General features: G+C 38.4%; 3 protein-coding genes across 10 annotated transcripts in view; 1 reads left to right on the forward strand and 2 right to left on the reverse strand.

Annotated features, from left to right (window-relative positions):
• LOC106959115 (arachidonate 12-lipoxygenase, 12R-type-like) overlaps window positions 1-3,169 on the forward strand; it is an 11,856-nt gene extending 8,687 nt beyond the window's left edge. For 4 of the 7 annotated variants that reach the window (XM_015051458.1, XM_015051462.1, XM_015051459.1 and 1 more), the window contains 2 exons: window positions 2,695-2,865; window positions 2,943-3,169. In XM_015051458.1, the coding sequence (XP_014906944.1) occupies window positions 2,695-2,865; window positions 2,943-3,122 (351 nt within the window). In that variant the 3' untranslated portion in view covers window positions 3,123-3,169. Of the gene's footprint in view, window positions 1-10; window positions 93-161; window positions 276-371; window positions 476-586; window positions 760-1,058; window positions 1,203-1,394; window positions 1,599-1,675; window positions 1,763-1,847; window positions 2,015-2,097; window positions 2,220-2,280; window positions 2,382-2,694; window positions 2,866-2,942 lie in introns of all 7 variants that reach the window. The other 3 variants (XM_015051461.1, XM_015051460.1, XM_015051456.1) reach the window with 2 other exon arrangements.
• A 1,404-nt stretch (window positions 3,170-4,573) lies between these two features.
• Window positions 4,574-10,151, reverse strand: LOC106959111 (F-box only protein 30-like). Of its 2 annotated transcripts, none has more exons than XM_015051450.1 (3): window positions 9,844-10,151; window positions 5,426-7,488; window positions 4,574-5,319 (listed from the first exon to the last, which is right to left on the reverse strand). In XM_015051450.1, exons 2-3 carry the CDS (start codon window positions 7,439-7,441, stop codon window positions 5,125-5,127), a joined length of 2,211 nt encoding a protein of 736 aa, XP_014906936.1. In that variant the 5' UTR covers window positions 7,442-7,488; window positions 9,844-10,151; the 3' UTR covers window positions 4,574-5,124. The 2 variants fall into 2 exon arrangements, with proteins under 2 accessions (XP_014906936.1, XP_014906935.1); XM_015051449.1 differs by having other exon boundaries at window positions 5,426-7,484; window positions 9,842-10,151.
• A 660-nt stretch (window positions 10,152-10,811) lies between these two features.
• On the reverse strand, window positions 10,812-14,467 carry LOC106959112 (F-box only protein 30-like). Its single transcript, XM_015051451.1, has 4 exons — window positions 14,326-14,467; window positions 12,796-12,964; window positions 11,256-12,501; window positions 10,812-11,098 (listed from the first exon to the last, which is right to left on the reverse strand). The coding sequence occupies exons 3-4, from the start codon at window positions 12,489-12,491 to the stop codon at window positions 10,892-10,894; spliced, it is 1,443 nt and encodes a 480-aa protein (XP_014906937.1). The 5' UTR covers window positions 12,492-12,501; window positions 12,796-12,964; window positions 14,326-14,467; the 3' UTR covers window positions 10,812-10,891.
• Between the last annotated feature and the right edge of the window lie 1,887 nt (window positions 14,468-16,354).

Below are 16,354 nucleotides of genomic sequence, written 5' to 3' on the forward strand. Positions count from 1 at the left end.
TGTGTCTTAGGAGTAACATTTATGGAAGAGGATCATCCTCTGCTGCTTAACCACAGAAAAAAAGAACTGGAGTTGAAAAAGAGCTCTTACAAGTAAGTTTCCAGTCAAGTTTCTCTAGAATTGCATCTGTGCAAATTTTCAACTTAATTTTTGTTTTTTAGATGGGAGTTCATTGGTGATGGGTTGCTGCACATCAGTCACTTCAAAGATGTGTTTGAGCTTTTGGCAGAAGTTCGTTTCTCCATGTCTGAATTGGACCACACACACAAACTCATGTGAGCCAATTATTCCAGGTTGCCCCTTACTTGTGCTCCTAATACCTTGAAGTTGGTATGTGTTCACTGATTTCTGCTTTGTGCTCTATTCTTCAGAACTCTTGAACTGGCAATGAAGGGACTGACTGAACCTGGTAAAAAATGGAAACAAATTGAAGACATAAAAAATATCTTCCAGTTCAAAAAGACAAAGATGTTAGGTGGTTGAAGCCTTACTAAATATTTACATCCCTTTTTTATTTATTTTATCCAGAAATGTATTTTAAAGAATCAGAATTATGCTGTTTGGTTTCCAACTTTTATTATTCCAGAGTACGTTTCAGAGCACTGGAAGGAAGATGACTTTTTTGGATACCAGTTTTTGAATGGAACCAACCCCAATGTGATCAAGCGCTGCTCCAAACTTCCCCCAAACTTTCCAGTGACTGATGAGATGGTGAAACCTTTTCTGGAAACTGGAACCACTCTGGAAAAGGAAATGGAGGTGAGCATATGCTAGGGATTTCATGACAAATGTGAAACGATGCTTGATGGAGGTGTTGAAGGATTTTACCTTTTAGACAATTTTAGGTGCTAAACTAGGAATGTACTTGTATTTTACCACTGCTTAAGAGCTGAACATCTAAAGGGAACTAAATACTGATGCACTTCAGTTTTGTCTTTAAAGAACAATATTTAAAATCAGTTGTACTCGTTTTCCTGAATTCGTATTCACTCAATAAAATGAGGTTTGATGTATGGAGAAAAGAATGTACTGAATCAACTCGTTTCCCCCCCACACAGGAAGGCAATATATTTCTATGTGACCAGAAGATAATGGATGGAATACCAACCAGACAGAAAGATGGAAATCCTCTGTATGTTGCAGCTGGTTTGTGCTTGTTTTACAAGAACCCAGAAGGAAAACTGTTGCCAATTGCCATACAGGTAATTTACTGAAGGGAGAAACACTTAAACATGTTCATGTTCCATTAGTCACTTGCCATGTGACTGACAATAACACAAAATGATCATTTGAGACAAAATGGGAGCTAATGGTACAAAAATGTGACACTAATTGGGGGCATTAGACAAATTGAGTTATTTTTTTTTTTCTCTCTCCATCCCAATTCAATGCAGCTGTACCAACAACCCTCTGAGCAGAACCCCATCTTTCTACCAAGTGACCTTGAAACGGATTGGCTTCTGGCCAAGCTGTTTTTTAGGAGTTCAGACCTGATTCAACACCAGACGCTCTATCATCTCTTGCACACTCACTATCTAGCAGAAGTCTTCACTATTGCTACTTTTCGCTGTCTCCCAACCATTCATCCTCTTTATAAGGTATCGGCTCTCATAAAGATGAGCAAGCAATGGTCTCTTCAAGCTATTTGACCTTCAGTTTTGTCATCTCTATACAGCTGCTGATCCCGCACTTTCGTTACACTCTCCACATAAACATCTTGGTCCGCAAACTACTACTTTCACCTGGGGGAGCATTGAGTGAGGTATGACTGGAAAAATCTTAGTGAAGCCTTTCATGAAACTCTTGGTTTTTTTTTAAAACAATTTTTTTTTTTTTTTTTTTTTTAGAGCTCACTTGGAGTAGAGGGGCTGATGGAGCTTATGAGAAGAGATCTGTCTCAGTTGACCTACAGCTCCCTCTGTCTGCCTGAAAACATCAAAGAAAGAGGACTGGAGTCGATCCCAAACTTTTACTACAGAGATGATGCACTGAAGCTGTGGAACTACCTCAATGAGTAAGTAAACTTGGCAACATATTGTTGAATGCACTTGTTTCAGAATGCAATTGTAGCTATTCTTTTTTTCTTCCCCCTGCCAGATATGCCACAGCTATGGTGGACTACTACTACACTTCTGATTGTGATGTGATGAAGGACATTGAGCTGCAGGAATGGGTTAACGAGATATTCACACATGGCTTCTTGGAGAACAAACGTTCAGGTAAAAATCTGTTTTCAGCTAAATTGCTGCTGCAGAATAATGGACAGTGACTCTGCAACAGGTTTCCCATCATGCTTCAATACCATTGAGGAAGTGGCAAAGTTCATCACCATGGTGATCTTCAGAGTGTCTGTACAGCATGCTGCAGTTAACAATGGCCAGGTGGGCAAATGTTATCCATTTCTGCACTGTACATTTTAGCACAATTTGAATGGACTTGATGTGGCTAAAATGCAAGAAAATTGGTGAAATACCTCAGCAGAGCCAGACTGATCACCTTATACAATGGAGCAATGACTGCATTAGTACTGTGCACATCCTGTACACAAACGGTCTTCAGTAGAACATCTTTATTAAAAAGCGTTTGGTTTTTAAGTTGACTGTAAGCTCTAATCAAAACTGGCAAATCCTTCATGTCTGGGGAATCTTTCGCTTTTTTTTTTTTTCCCCCCCCTTCATTTTTATCTTATTCTAGTATGACTACAACTCCTGGATACCAAATGGCTCCCTCCTGCTGTGCAAACCTCCTCCAGCCATAAAGGGGCAGTCCAGCATGCAGACTGTTCTGGAGACTCTCCCAGATGTTGAAGACTCGGTCAAGATTATGTCAGCTGCTAGGATTCTTTCAGAAAAGTACACTGATGTGGTAAGAAAATCAGGATGGATTACAAAAACTGTTCGGTTTTCACATTTCTGAAGCGGCTTCTCTGCTGGCACATGCAGGTTCTCCTGGGTGAATTTCCAGAGGAGCACTTTGACGAGCCAATACCGAAGGAGATCATCAAGGTCTTGCAAGCTGACTTGTCCTACATGAAGGAAGAAATTGCAGCAAGAAATTCAGAACTGGAAATGCCCTACACATATCTGAACCCTGATGTGGTAGAAAACAGTGTGACCATTTAGGGATTGTTCATCACATATTTAAAAAATAAAAGCATGTATGAAAGGCTTTGTGGTGTTCAGTCTTGACTGTACAATTCCCCAAGACACGGGGTCTCTACAATGCTCATTGAAGGGTATTATCTTCGCTGTGTGCAGTATGTCAATGACATTATGGGTGTCAAACAGCTGTTCAGACAAAACATCGACTTGGCTGTTCAATTTCTAGCAAGGGTGAAAACCATCTAAAAGTCTACTCAAAATCGCTGAATGACTTGAGTCTCACTTAATAATTTAGCACATTTAATTGTAATGTACAGAGAGCCTGTGTGTAAAAAAAAAACTGCTTTTATTTTGGGGGGAAAAATTGCATTAATTAAAATGTATGTCTAGGATTTGTGCACACAAATTGACTTGTGAATCTTGTCACTTATCTCCAGAATCCTTTAATAGTCTTGAGACTTCACCATACCTTGCACAGATTCAAGATGCCCTGTGCCAGTTTTTTGGTTATGATTAGTATCCCAGGAAGGTTGGTTACATTGCAATGGACCTTTTGAAAGGGTGCAACAAGCTGAAGATGCTCCAATAGCCTTTACCTTTAACATGCTTGTCTGTAATTGTCTTATCTACAGGGATAACTCTTTGCTTCCTGTGGTCATGTTCTGTCAAGTACACACAGTCACAACACTGTAGTGACTACTTGTCACTCTTTAAATGGGCAGACTGATCATTACAAGGTCAAATACACCTGGAAAGCCAATTAGGTGAAACATTTCAATACTTTCATTGGCTCCCAGTTTGTTTCCAAGAAAGCTCTGTAAAGGTAGGAGTGGGATAATGGAATGGTCAAAAATACAAAATCAAGGTTAAGACACTAAAGTCTAAAAGGCAAAAATAGAGGGAGTTCTTGAACAGCACCCTGGGTGTAATCTTTATTATAAATACAACCTTTATTTTTCTTTGAAAATGTAAAAACTAGCAAATGTGATATTTCAGTCCATGTTTGACATCTATTTATGCAAGATTCACCTGAATCAATTGTAAGTTGGCACAAAAACCTAGAAAACTTTAAAAACGCTATTTTGCTTGTGATCTATATCCATTTAAAAGCCTGAATATAGGTTTAAGTAATAGTCAGATTTTATGTCCGAATTCCAGTCACCCATGTTTCAATGCCTTTATGGGCAGAAATCACAAAATGAAATTTGTAACAGTCACTTTTGACCTATTCCCATCCTCTCACTACTGATGGGGTTTGGCAGTTTATTTTGCCCTTGAAAAAGTTGTACAATGAAACAGCTTAAGTATATATTGCAATATGTTATTGTAATGCACAGTACTCAGCTAAGTAAGGGTAGTAACTTCAGTCTTGAATTTGGATTCGTTTTCCTGGATTTTGCAATATTTGCTTTCTATCCAAACATCTTGCATAAATATGGAAATGAACTATTAAAAGAGGCCTTAGAGAAAAATAAAAAGTCAGTAAACACTTTATTAAACTGCAGCAATCAGGTACATTAGTCATTTTGTGATATCAAACTGTGATCCAAACTTCAGATAAACCTAACCATAACATGCACACTGAACTTGACCCTTAGTAATGATCGGAAGCTCGTCAGACAAAGTTCACTGTTCAGTTTGGAAGGAATTAAAATATAAAGTGCTGGCATGGTTTATAATATTCAGAAATAATGGAGTTTTAACATGTATTGTTTTCCATAGATACATACGAAAGGCAGAATAATATTTAATCTTCAGGAGAATATAAATCTGTTGTGCACAATTATCTTTGTCAAAATATGTTTTCTTAGCAGAATATAGGTGCACTTTCATCACAAATCCATGCAAAGCAATTGTGAATGCTCACTTTTTCATTACACATTCAAAACCATTAACAGACCTGAAGTCTTTTTTTTCCCCATTAAGGCTTCTTTATAATCAAAACTAATCGGAATCCATTTTACTTCACTAGCCACATTCTCATAAAGCTACAGTGAATCTCATGCAGATCGGCCTTGTTTGGTCAAGTGTTGACATGACGCAGGACGCGGCGGAGTGACAGTCCATCTCGTGCGGTACACATGGCAGGAAGAGGTATTGGTTCTGTCTTCTGCTCTACTACGTTGAAAGGACACTTCTTAAGGTGAACCGACATGCTGGGGACCTCAGTGAAACCCCAAGAGGATACAGGAGTGAAAGCGGTGCTGAATCGCCACACCTGTAACAGTAAAATATATTTGAATGATCATAAAGAGATTGTTTTTTTTTTGTTTCGCAAAAGTATTCACACTCATTGAACACTGATAAATCAGTTCTGAACTCACCTTATTTTTGACCTGCCACGACACATTACGGATCCCACTAGGACAATCTGTTCGCTCCCACTGCAGCTCTACAATGCCCCTGGTCTGGAGGAGACTGGCACACACTTCCCTCATAGTCCTTGACACCAGGGACAGCTGGCACAGGCTAAAACTATCCAGGAATCCAGCTATATGCCACAGTATCTCAATGGGGAGCCCACTAAACCGGTCTGACTGGGAATCTGTTGGAGGTTGCAGTCTGGTGCAGGGCTGAACCCCAAATGCCTTAAGATGCCTATCGTGAACCACCTTTGATCCTCGAGTAGATGGGTAAAATCTCCGCTGGGAAAATGTACAGCCATAATATGCAAGGGGGCAGCGTTGCTCTATCCAGCCACTGAGCCAAGCGTGAATCTCCCCGTGGATGTTTCTGAAATGTGACGAAAACTGGTCCCGCCTGAATGACTGACCACATAAGAAAGGAAAGGTGTGCTGGTGTTGGGGGTTAGGTGGGAGGTAACGATTATATGGGACCGCCTCTGAATCCAGAGCTTCGAGGACCTGGCCGAGGCGAAGGGTACGAAGAGGGCTGGGGTAGGCGAGCTGTGGTGCTGCATGGTCACAGGCTGAAACAGAGGCCATGTCGCCCACTCTTGTATTAGTCACCAAGACTGCCGCAGGAAATGTGAAAGTCTGCGTGCCGAGATCAACACGGTAACCATCAATGTAGACCGTATCAGAGATCCTTCTACACTCCCTGGACTCTTCCAAACAGAAGAGTAGAGCTGGTGGGATTGCATCAATCTCCCCAAGGCCCATAGGATCATCATGCTCCAAGTCTGAAGTATCAACTGCTTTGTCTTCCATTTCTACCCGCAGCCTATACGGTGACTTGTCTGCTTTAGCACCTAATTGTCCATTAGTTAGAGGATATTGAACCTGGCCCTTATAGAAGAGGTTCAGGGGCAGCATCCTCTCAGGTCCAAGACTTCCTGGAAGAACTAGCCCTTTATTGTCCAGAACTACATGGTCAGCCCGCTGTGCCACACCCTGGGTCACATGGACTGGGGATATAATTTGTGGGGTCGCAGGTTCTTGTGAAGTATCAGCATTTGTTGCCTCCACCGATGGTCCATTGGCTGCGGTTTTGTTCTGCCTACTGATTCCTTCAAAAGCTCCATTTTCATCTAAGCGGCTCAGACTAGAACTGTTCCCATTTATGTTACTTTTGTGCAAACCATCAGCATGTTGTGGGGTTATGTCTTCCAGTCCATTCTGAATGTCTCTATTACTGTCCAAACTGTTTTGTAGCAAGACATCTCCTACATTCTCACCTCCTGAGCTACTTTCACCACAGCTGGCATTGCTAACAAAGTCTAGAGCAGCAGCTAAGCTTCTTGCAGTCTCAACTGTGGCCTCATACAACTTACTCAGGTGTTCCTCTTTCAAACCGTTAATCCCACTGAGAATTTTCTCCTTTGTTGAAGCTTTGGGGGCTGACTGGGATTGATGCGAGGAGGACAACTGCGAGGTTGAGATTTCAAGAGCAGACGGCTGTGAAGCTAAATGTTTCGCTTTAATCTCCTTTCTAGTGGCTGGATCTTCTTGTGGAGATGGAGTCTTGGCAATCATCTTCATCGAATCAAGGAGTGTTTGTTGGTCCTGAAGTGCAAGCGCCATGTCCAGCTGCTCCATCTCTTCCAACAGGCTAATTAGGCTCTCATAAGAGGTGTAGTTCAAGCAGCTAACAGGCCACCTGTTCCACTCCATTGTGCAGGAGACAGCTCCAGCTGGACAGACATCCAGGTGTGCAGACATCTGGTTACGGATCAGCATGGCTGGGCAGCCATAGCCACTATTAAGGCATGGAATCCTCGTAAGTGGGCACAAAAGTTGGTGCTCATCAACTTTGCAGGAGTGAAACACAGCCCCACACACCAATGGACATGCGATTAGATCACAAGAAACTCCTGGTTCAGGTCTGACCATGCATCTTTGATTAACACAGGAGATACAGTGAACATGGTGGTGCTCCATTTGAAGAGCCACTGAGGGGGTGGAGTGGTTTATATGGGCGCCTCTGTTGGAGAATATTATGAGAGATAAGAGTCAGGCTCAAATGATTTAAATGATGTATTTACATTATGACAATGTGTTTTAAAGACAAAAGACAAATATGCTAAAAAAATTGTGAATGACAAACACTACTCAGCTGCTATTACAAAATAGTGTACTGAATCTATATAAATATCAATATACATACGCAGTGTGTAATGATTATTTATATAAACATAGATTCATTACACACTCCTACACATATAACCATATATAAATCTGTATAATTTTGATGATCATATAGTAGCTTACCCTAAATGAAAACCCAAAATATAACATCTCTGAAAGTTAGAGTATTACAAATTACAAAAAAAGCATATCTGTATAAAATGGTTTACTCAATCCATTTTGACTTGGTAGATGTCATTTACATACTCCACAAGGAGAATAGACCTCAATAGATCATTGCTAACAAAGTTGGTTGTTTGCAGAATGCTGCATCCAAGCCTATTCATAGAAAGTGCAATGGAAGGAAAAAGTGTAGTAAGAAAAGGCGTGCCAGCTACAGGGCTTTCATTACAGCTGAACAAAGCCACAGGCTGATCGCCTCCATATTAAGCTGCTTTGATGCAACAATTCATGCAAAAGGAAGCCCAATCAAGTATTGAGTGTATTCAAGTAAACTATCTTTTCAAAAGGCTGACAATTTGGTTTATTTTATTTATTTTTTTGCTCTTCTGTAATATTCTAAGTGACTGAGAAACCAAAGTTTGGGTTTTCATGCAAGTCAATCATAAAAATGGCTAGAAATAAAGAGTTAAAATATGAAATTCTACCTGTAATGAATATATGAATTCAATTGTTGAAATGAGGTATCAAAAACATGATATTTCTAATATTTATATTGTTTTAGATGTACTGGTATTAAGTAGACAAACAGTGTTTTAGTGATTTGTTTCAGACTTTAAAGACTGCTATCACAACAGCAACCAGCAGATGTCACTACTACTGACTTAACTCATTCATGCCTCATTGTTTCAAATCACTGTCAAAAGATCAATGATGTTTAGGTTTCAGGAACTTCTGTCTATGCAATGGGATTTTTGGTGAGAATTTTTGTAGGTGATTTTGTTAAGAGCCATTTGAAAGTGAACATCAGCATTTATTTTATGTGCAAGATTGAAAACATAAATAAGCAACAAAAATTAATAAAGAAGAATGCCTCAGGTTCTACAACAAAAGGGGATTTAAATCCATTTTCAAGAGTTGTAGTCAGTTTACATGAAATTACATTTTTATCATGAATATGCTTGTTCAACCCAAGCTAAGAGAAGCAACCAATTACATGTGTAAAACAAAAAAATAAATTTAGCTAAAAGTAGACAAAACTTTAAAAAGATCTAAATTAAATAAGTTATTTGAAATTTAAAGGCAGTGCTGTGCAGTTAATCAAAATTGCATTTTAATTTTGAATCCAATCAAAACACTATGCTACTGACCAAAAGACAAACAGTAATAAATAAGCACGAAAAAAGAAATTCCTGTCTCAAACAGTCATAGCATTGCAATTTCTATTTTGTCCAAAATAACTGAGATTGGATTGCTCCATATTGGAGCCTTTCAATCTGCAAGCTGTCCTAAAACTGCAGTTTGATCATAGATCTGCTGTTGTACATTGCTTTACTTTAAAGCTGCAAATTAATTTTCTATAAATCTAACATTGCAACAACTAAAAACTTTTAAGTAGCAAAGTTAGTAAGGGCTTGAAAAACAACTTGCGATCACAGAGTGATGTTATAAATGCATTAATTCCCATTAAAACATATGGAAACCAGAAGATGGGAGAAATTTTAAATGTAAAGCCATAACTACTCAGCTATCTAAAGAAAATTAAAAGGTTGTCTATTTCTTCAGGACATTCCAATGTATTTCCACACGTTTAAATAAATCGTTTATAAATTAAGTATTCAGATAGTTATCAAAAATCGTACCTTATCTTATCTTAGGATGGCTATCGAGTAAATACAGCATTTTTAAAGCGAATTTACTCATAACAACTGAGACAATAATAGATTGGAGCTACTTCATGTCAACAGGAAAAGTTCAGTTGCCACTAACAGCTCTGTAGCAAAGTTTACAGCAACATTTAGTTTCGGTAATCTACATATTTTTATCCATCAACCTAATATAAACTCTGATGTTGTCGTCTGTCATTTTTCTACGATATCGACTTATAAAGATAACAATAGAAAGCTAGCTAAAGCTCGGAGTGAGTGTTGCTAATGTTGGCTAAAAACAGCTAGCTCGGACGGAAGTTGAGCAGTTGACAACAAAAACAACTTTTTGTAAAATAATGTGTTAGAGGTTCCAGGTGTTTCTCACCTGTGTCGTATTGACAGGAAAAGGCGTGTTATGACGTCTTTGATAGTTTCTACATTAATGCGTCTAAACGTGTCTATTAACTGTAGTTGCCGCTGGGAAGAAACTGCTAAAGATAGCTAGCCACTCTCAGTCAGTCATCGTCTCGACCGGTTTTTTTTTCTCCCCTCTTCAAAACTTTATTTAACAAAATGTGAAGTTTATGCCGTTGCAATATAATCGAGTGGGAGAAAAAGGAAAACACATTTCAATATTGCTGAAAGAAGCATTACTGTAGTTTACACAGGTGAATTGTTTTAGTCTTTGATTTTCTATCAGATGAATAGAAAATTAGAATTAAACAAATTTGAATCAAATGCTATCCCAAGTTTTTTTAATGCATGAGTTGACAAAAGTCCATTCATACTTTAAGTCATCATTTAGTCAGTGGGCTTTATGAAAAGGAATGGAAGAGCTTCAGCTGAATGTCAGTCTGATTACTATCAGCTTATAAATCAAAATTGTTATAATTCTGAAATTGATGCGTTAAGGGTGGGACATAGATAAAAAAACGCACCCAAAATGGTTCCCTGAGGAACACCAGAAAAAGCAGACTACAGAGAAACTCAGATCTGATAGATGAGACCTGAACCTCTGTAACAAAGCCACAATTACTTGAATAATTGTGGCTTCAAGTCCACTGAATTAGGGCCAATTAATAGATTAAGTAATTATCTTTAAACCCAGACTGTCCTTTCAAAAATATGGGCACTGAAAAAAGTGTAGTTACATATCAAGGCCATGAGCATTACATGAAAAATCCATGAGAAATTAGTGTGAAGTTGGAAAGGCTTCCCCAGGCTGCCATTCATGCAAAACATATTTGTAGCACAAATCCAAGATGTCTACTCCTCTCTTCTGACTCAAAATTACAAACTTGACTAGTACATCATTTTAGCGTAAAGGTATCTGAATAATAAGAGTTCCATTTTGATTTAGTGCAAGAATGGACATTTTTATTAGCAACATTCTCATAATTCCACAGTGAATCTCATAAAGATCAGCTTTGCTTGATCAAGCAATGAGGCTACGCAGGGACTGATAACAGTGCAGGACTGAGAGTCTGTCTTGTTCGGTGCACAGGGCGGTAAGGGGCACAGGCTCAGTCTTCAGCTCAGCTCTGTTGAAAAAAGGACACTTCTTCATGTGATCCGACATGCTGGGAACATCAACAAAATGCCACGAGTACACAGGACAGAAGGCAGGGCTGAATTTCCACACCTGCAACAGTAAAAAATAAGTGAGTTTACTAATACACAAAAATAAAAAAAGAAATTTGCAGCTGTTAAAGGTACATCCACAATTACTTCCATGGTGCATGTTACAGAACAGTGATTGTTTAAAACACATAGATACACAAGTTATTTTTTTTACTCACTTTACATTTGACCTGCCATCTCAAAGTGTGAGGATGACCAGGAAAATGTCCTCGCTCCCACTGCAGCTCTACTATCCCCCTTGAAGGGAGGAGACTGGCACACACTTGCCTCATAGTCCTCGACACCAAGGACAGCTGGGAGAGGCTAAAACTGTCCAGGAATCCAGCTATGTGCCACAGTATCTCAATGGGGAGTCCACTAAACTGGTCTGACTGGGAGTCCTTTGCAGGTTCCGCATTGATAGAAGGCAGGATTACAAATGACTTAAGGTGCTTATGGTAAACCACCCTAGCCCTGTGGGTGGATGGCCACAACCTCTGCTGGGAAAATCTACAACCATACAATGCCAGAGGACAGTGGGACTCTATGCGGTCACGGAAGTTGGGGTGAAAGTCACAGTGGATATTTAGATAATGGGAAGGATATTGGTCGCGGCGAAATGACTGACCACAAATGGGGGGATAAGTGTGTGATATTATTTGAAGGGTCACAGGTTCTTTTGAAATATTATTGGCTTCTGTTTCCATCATTGATCCATTGGTTACATTTTTACTTAATACACTGATATTTTCAGGAGCACCACTTTCATCCAAACATCTCAGACTAGAACAGTTCTCCTTTATATCTTTTTTGTTGAAACCTTTGATTCCACTCATAACGTCCTCTGTTCCTTTTGGACCAGACTGCAATTGAAGTGAGGAAGACACGGTTGATGCCTCAGAAGCAGACAATGCTAAAGCTAACAGTATCGCTTCTTCAATAACAGAATCTTTGTAAGTTAAGTTTTCCATCCCCATCTCCTCTATGGTCTCTAGGAGTGCCTGATGGTCCTCCAAAGCAAGTGCAAGGTCTTTATAGTTCCTTATCTCATCCAAGATACTTTCTAATCTCCTACCAGGTTTCAAATCTAATATTTCTGTTGGGTGCAAGTTCCATCTCTCTGGGCAGAAGACAACTCCAGCCGGACAAACATCCATGTGTGCAGGGATTTTGTTACGGATCAGAATTGCTGGGCAGCCATAGTTGCTATTAAGGCATGGAACCTTCATGAGTGGGCACAAAAGTTGGTGCTCATCACCTTTGCAGGAATGAAACATAGCCCCACACATCAAAGGACATGTGATAATCCTACAAGAAACTCCTGGTTCAGACTGTGCCATGCATCTCTGGTTAAAACAGGAGATACAGTGAACATGGTTCTCCATCTTCAGAATTAAGGGGGTGGAACCGTTCATCTGGGTGTCTCTGTAAAAATAAATAAAATGTTTAATATGATTAAGAACAAGTGATGTGAGACATGTAAAGACACAAAGATAGAAATGCATTGAAGATAGTTAAAGAAATCAGCTCTTAGGCAACAAATGCAAAACAAGTAAAATGTTAATTTTGAACTACAACCACCAGATGTTACATGGCTAATGGTGTTTGCTGTGTCACAGCTTAAATCTCTGTTGCATCCCTCCACTTCTGAAGAGGGGAGAATAACCTGACAGCCACAATAAATTGACAGAGTCTCTGTATAGGCTACCCCAAGCTTACCTATTCCACTAACTCCCACCAGAAACCTTTTCCCACAGACAGAGCCAAGCAGCAAGATATGTGTCAATTGGCCAGCCCTACAGGTGAGCTGCTTCCTTGAGTCTTGATTGGTTCCTCTCCAACCCACAAGCCAATCACGGGCAAATTGGCACCAGCTTCCACTTTGAACCTGTGGAGAAACAAAAAGAGGGAGAAGGGGCGATAAACAAAAATAGTCTGGCAGACATGTAGCACACAGGAAGAGTGGGATGACACATTTTCCACACTTCTCCTACATCACAGGTGCACCAACAGCGATGTGCGGTAGGGGATGTAGGTGAGGTAATTGTGATGAATAAACACAAGGCCATGAGAAGTATAATACATGCCAACAATGATAAAAGAAAATCAATTTGTCCACTTTAATCTTCTATAAATTGTTTTTCATATTGGTAATTTCAACATTTTTATACTCAAAATTGCTGAATTTACACATTGCCTCTTAAAATACATTAAAGACCAAGGAGAGGCAGTGCAGTGCTGTGCCTCACCTCTGGGGGCGCAAGCCAACTGCGGTCTGTCTTTATATCGCCAATGTACTTGTTTAATTGCTCATTTTCTACATTTGTTGATGTTCCACAGTCTGTTTGATATTAAAGGTAAGTTCATACATGATTTTACATTTTAATCAGAAATAAAAAAAAAATATGATTAATTTCAGAAATTCCTCAGAAAGTCAAACAAAATATTCAAATTATAAAAAAGTGACCTTATTAAATATTCTTAGATTTTTCTTGCCATTATATAATTATAAGCTTTAATTGGTTATGGTCAAAATTAAAACATAGCTTCTATATTGGATTTTGCATTTGTAAATCCAACTATGGTGGAATCTGTCACTGCACACCAACATGTCTTAAGTTTCAGAGCTTTAATTTATACATTTGGGCTCTAAGTACTAATGCCTTAGGTATATTTATGTTTAAGGCAATCTTTTTTATATCTTACTAACATGTTTGTTTAAAATGAAAGTAGTAAATGGAAACATACAATGTTTAGCCTACAAAGTAAACTGATAAATCACAATTAAAATCTCAAAATTGTGATCAATAGTCAGTGACATTTCAGAAGTCAAAACACCAGATTTTTCAGTTTGCATATATCAATCATTTTGAAGTTTAAATGTACATAACTAGTGTCCAACTATTCTTGAAAGCACTATGGAATTAAAATGATTTTTAATTGGAGGCTGGGGAGCTCGGCTGATTTCAGTCCGAAACAATACATTTCTACAAGATTAAAATGGATTTCCAGGCTGCATGTCAACAAAAAAATTAAACTGCAACCGTCACCTCTTAAGTAACTTTTTCAGCAATAAAATACTTTTTGATATAGATATTTGTGCAACAACATTTTCTTTTTTTGTTCAAGAAATAGATACCACTGAACTATGCTAATGTGGGCTAAAAACAACTAGCTCAGGCGGAAGCTAAGCATTCCAAAACAAAGGCCGTTTTTGCAAAATATGTAGCCACTGCTGGTTTTCCTTACCTCAAGGCATGTTCACTGGAAAATGCATACTACGACTTATTATTGTCTACATATATGAGGTAAACCCGTGTGTTAGCATAGTTGCCTCTGGAAACACGACTAGCTAGCCTAGCCACAATCGCAATCCCGTTTTTTTTTTCCTTTCGGAAACTTTATTGAACAGTGTAAGTGTTGCAATGCCTGAGATATTACTCGACGGTGAAAAGAAACTTGGATAACGTAGCATCGAATTTATTATTCCAGATCTTTGAAAAAGAGCTGAAATAAGTATAAAAATTGTATCTGCCCCCTATTAGTATAGTTTACTATATCAGTGGTACTCAAACTTGTCCTCAAGTAAACCTGCCCTGTACATTTTAGGTGTCTGCTTCCAAATCAATGCGTAATGATCATAATTATAAGAATAATTATGAGATGGACAAGTTTATTTGTTTTTATCAGAATGGAGAAAACGGCCATAATAGCTACAATTTTCTTTATCATTAATTTTTAAAAAAGTATTTACATATGTGGGGAAAAAAACGTAAAGCAAGTATAATTAACTCATCAAAGCTTTGTTAGTATTTTTAGTTAAATGGTAAGAAATGGCATGGAGGTACAGGGCATTCTTCTGTTAATGCAAAAGTCAAGTCATTCCACAAACAACTGAACTGCCGAACACGGCTTATAAAACTAAAATGTAATAGCCTGGCTGCAACAGGAGATGGCAGTGTAGCACGTGATTTATTTTCTCACTTGAGGACAAAGGTTTGAACAGACGCCTGCTCATTAATGTTGACAGTGGGAGATGCCACATTTCAAGTCTAGGGTCACCTACACAACACAAAACCCCCAGGAGCAGGAGGAGCTGACTCATGGGCACATCAACGGCACTGATGAGCACACTTGTCATCAAGAGTTGAAACAAAACCATCGTATGGGGCCACTATGATTGTCATTATGTCACATCCAAAAAATATTATATATAAACATTAGAATAAGTATTTTATCAATACATATTATCCAAAATACCAAAAACAATGCAGCTAGAATCTCAAATGGCCTTTGCCAAGTCAGCAAAATACATGAATATATATCATAAAATAAAAAGTAGTGAGGCCCGAAAGAGAAATATGATCTACTTTGGAAATACTCAGCTCAGACTTATTGGAATATTTTAATTTGAAAGTAAATAAAAAAAAATGATCATACAGGTTTTAATGTCTGCAAGACTTTTAGCTTGTTTTCTAAAACATGATTAATTTATATCTTTATTTTTGCAACTTCGTGATTCACATTATTCTATTGATCACAGTTCAGTGTTCATTTTCACATCAACTTATTTGCGTTTTATTGACTTAAAATGTCTAAGTCAAAAACCCAGTTTAACAGTATTTTCACTAGACATTAAATATTCAACAAACTTCATCTCAGGATAGTTCAAATATCATAAGCCCAAGTGAAGATGCAGAGATACACAGCTCCAAACAATATGATGAGCAGACTGACTGCTGCAAAACTGTTTAAACCAGTATCTTCTTGTGCTAGAAAGACCTTCAGAGAAAAGCAGGTCTGAACGGTTTATTCAGTTACACGCCACACTCTGCAGAGGGCAGCATGTTTTCTTTTTACCATAGTTTGTGTCAACATTTTGCAAAAGTCAAGATACTGATTCATGGAGATTTTGTAAAAATATTGTGTTATTGTTTTCTAATAACTTACTGCATGAAAATAGATTGTCATGTTGTTTTGTACATTTCCCTCTGGTACCTGTGTCCAATTAAATGCTAGTAAAAATCAACAACCCCTTGTGTCCGTCATTCAATTTGGAGGCAGTTGACCAATTTTCAAAAAGGCTGTCGGAAGGCAAAGCTGTGGTCAACTCATGTGGCAAAAATGGATCTCCCTCGGTCAGGATTTTCCCCAAAAGTTGACATCTAACATATCGGATGGAAACAGAAAAAACTACAAATAGAGCTCATAAGTGGTATTTTGTGACATTTTAAATGAATGTGATGCATTTGCAAATGATAGCCTTTGAAACATAAGT

The sequence above is a fragment of the Poecilia latipinna genome, unplaced genomic scaffold (assembly GCF_001443285.1).
Source record: "Poecilia latipinna isolate Pla-1442-1.1 unplaced genomic scaffold, P_latipinna-1.0 Scaffold1045, whole genome shotgun sequence".
Taxonomy (NCBI): Eukaryota; Metazoa; Chordata; class Actinopteri; order Cyprinodontiformes; family Poeciliidae; genus Poecilia; species Poecilia latipinna.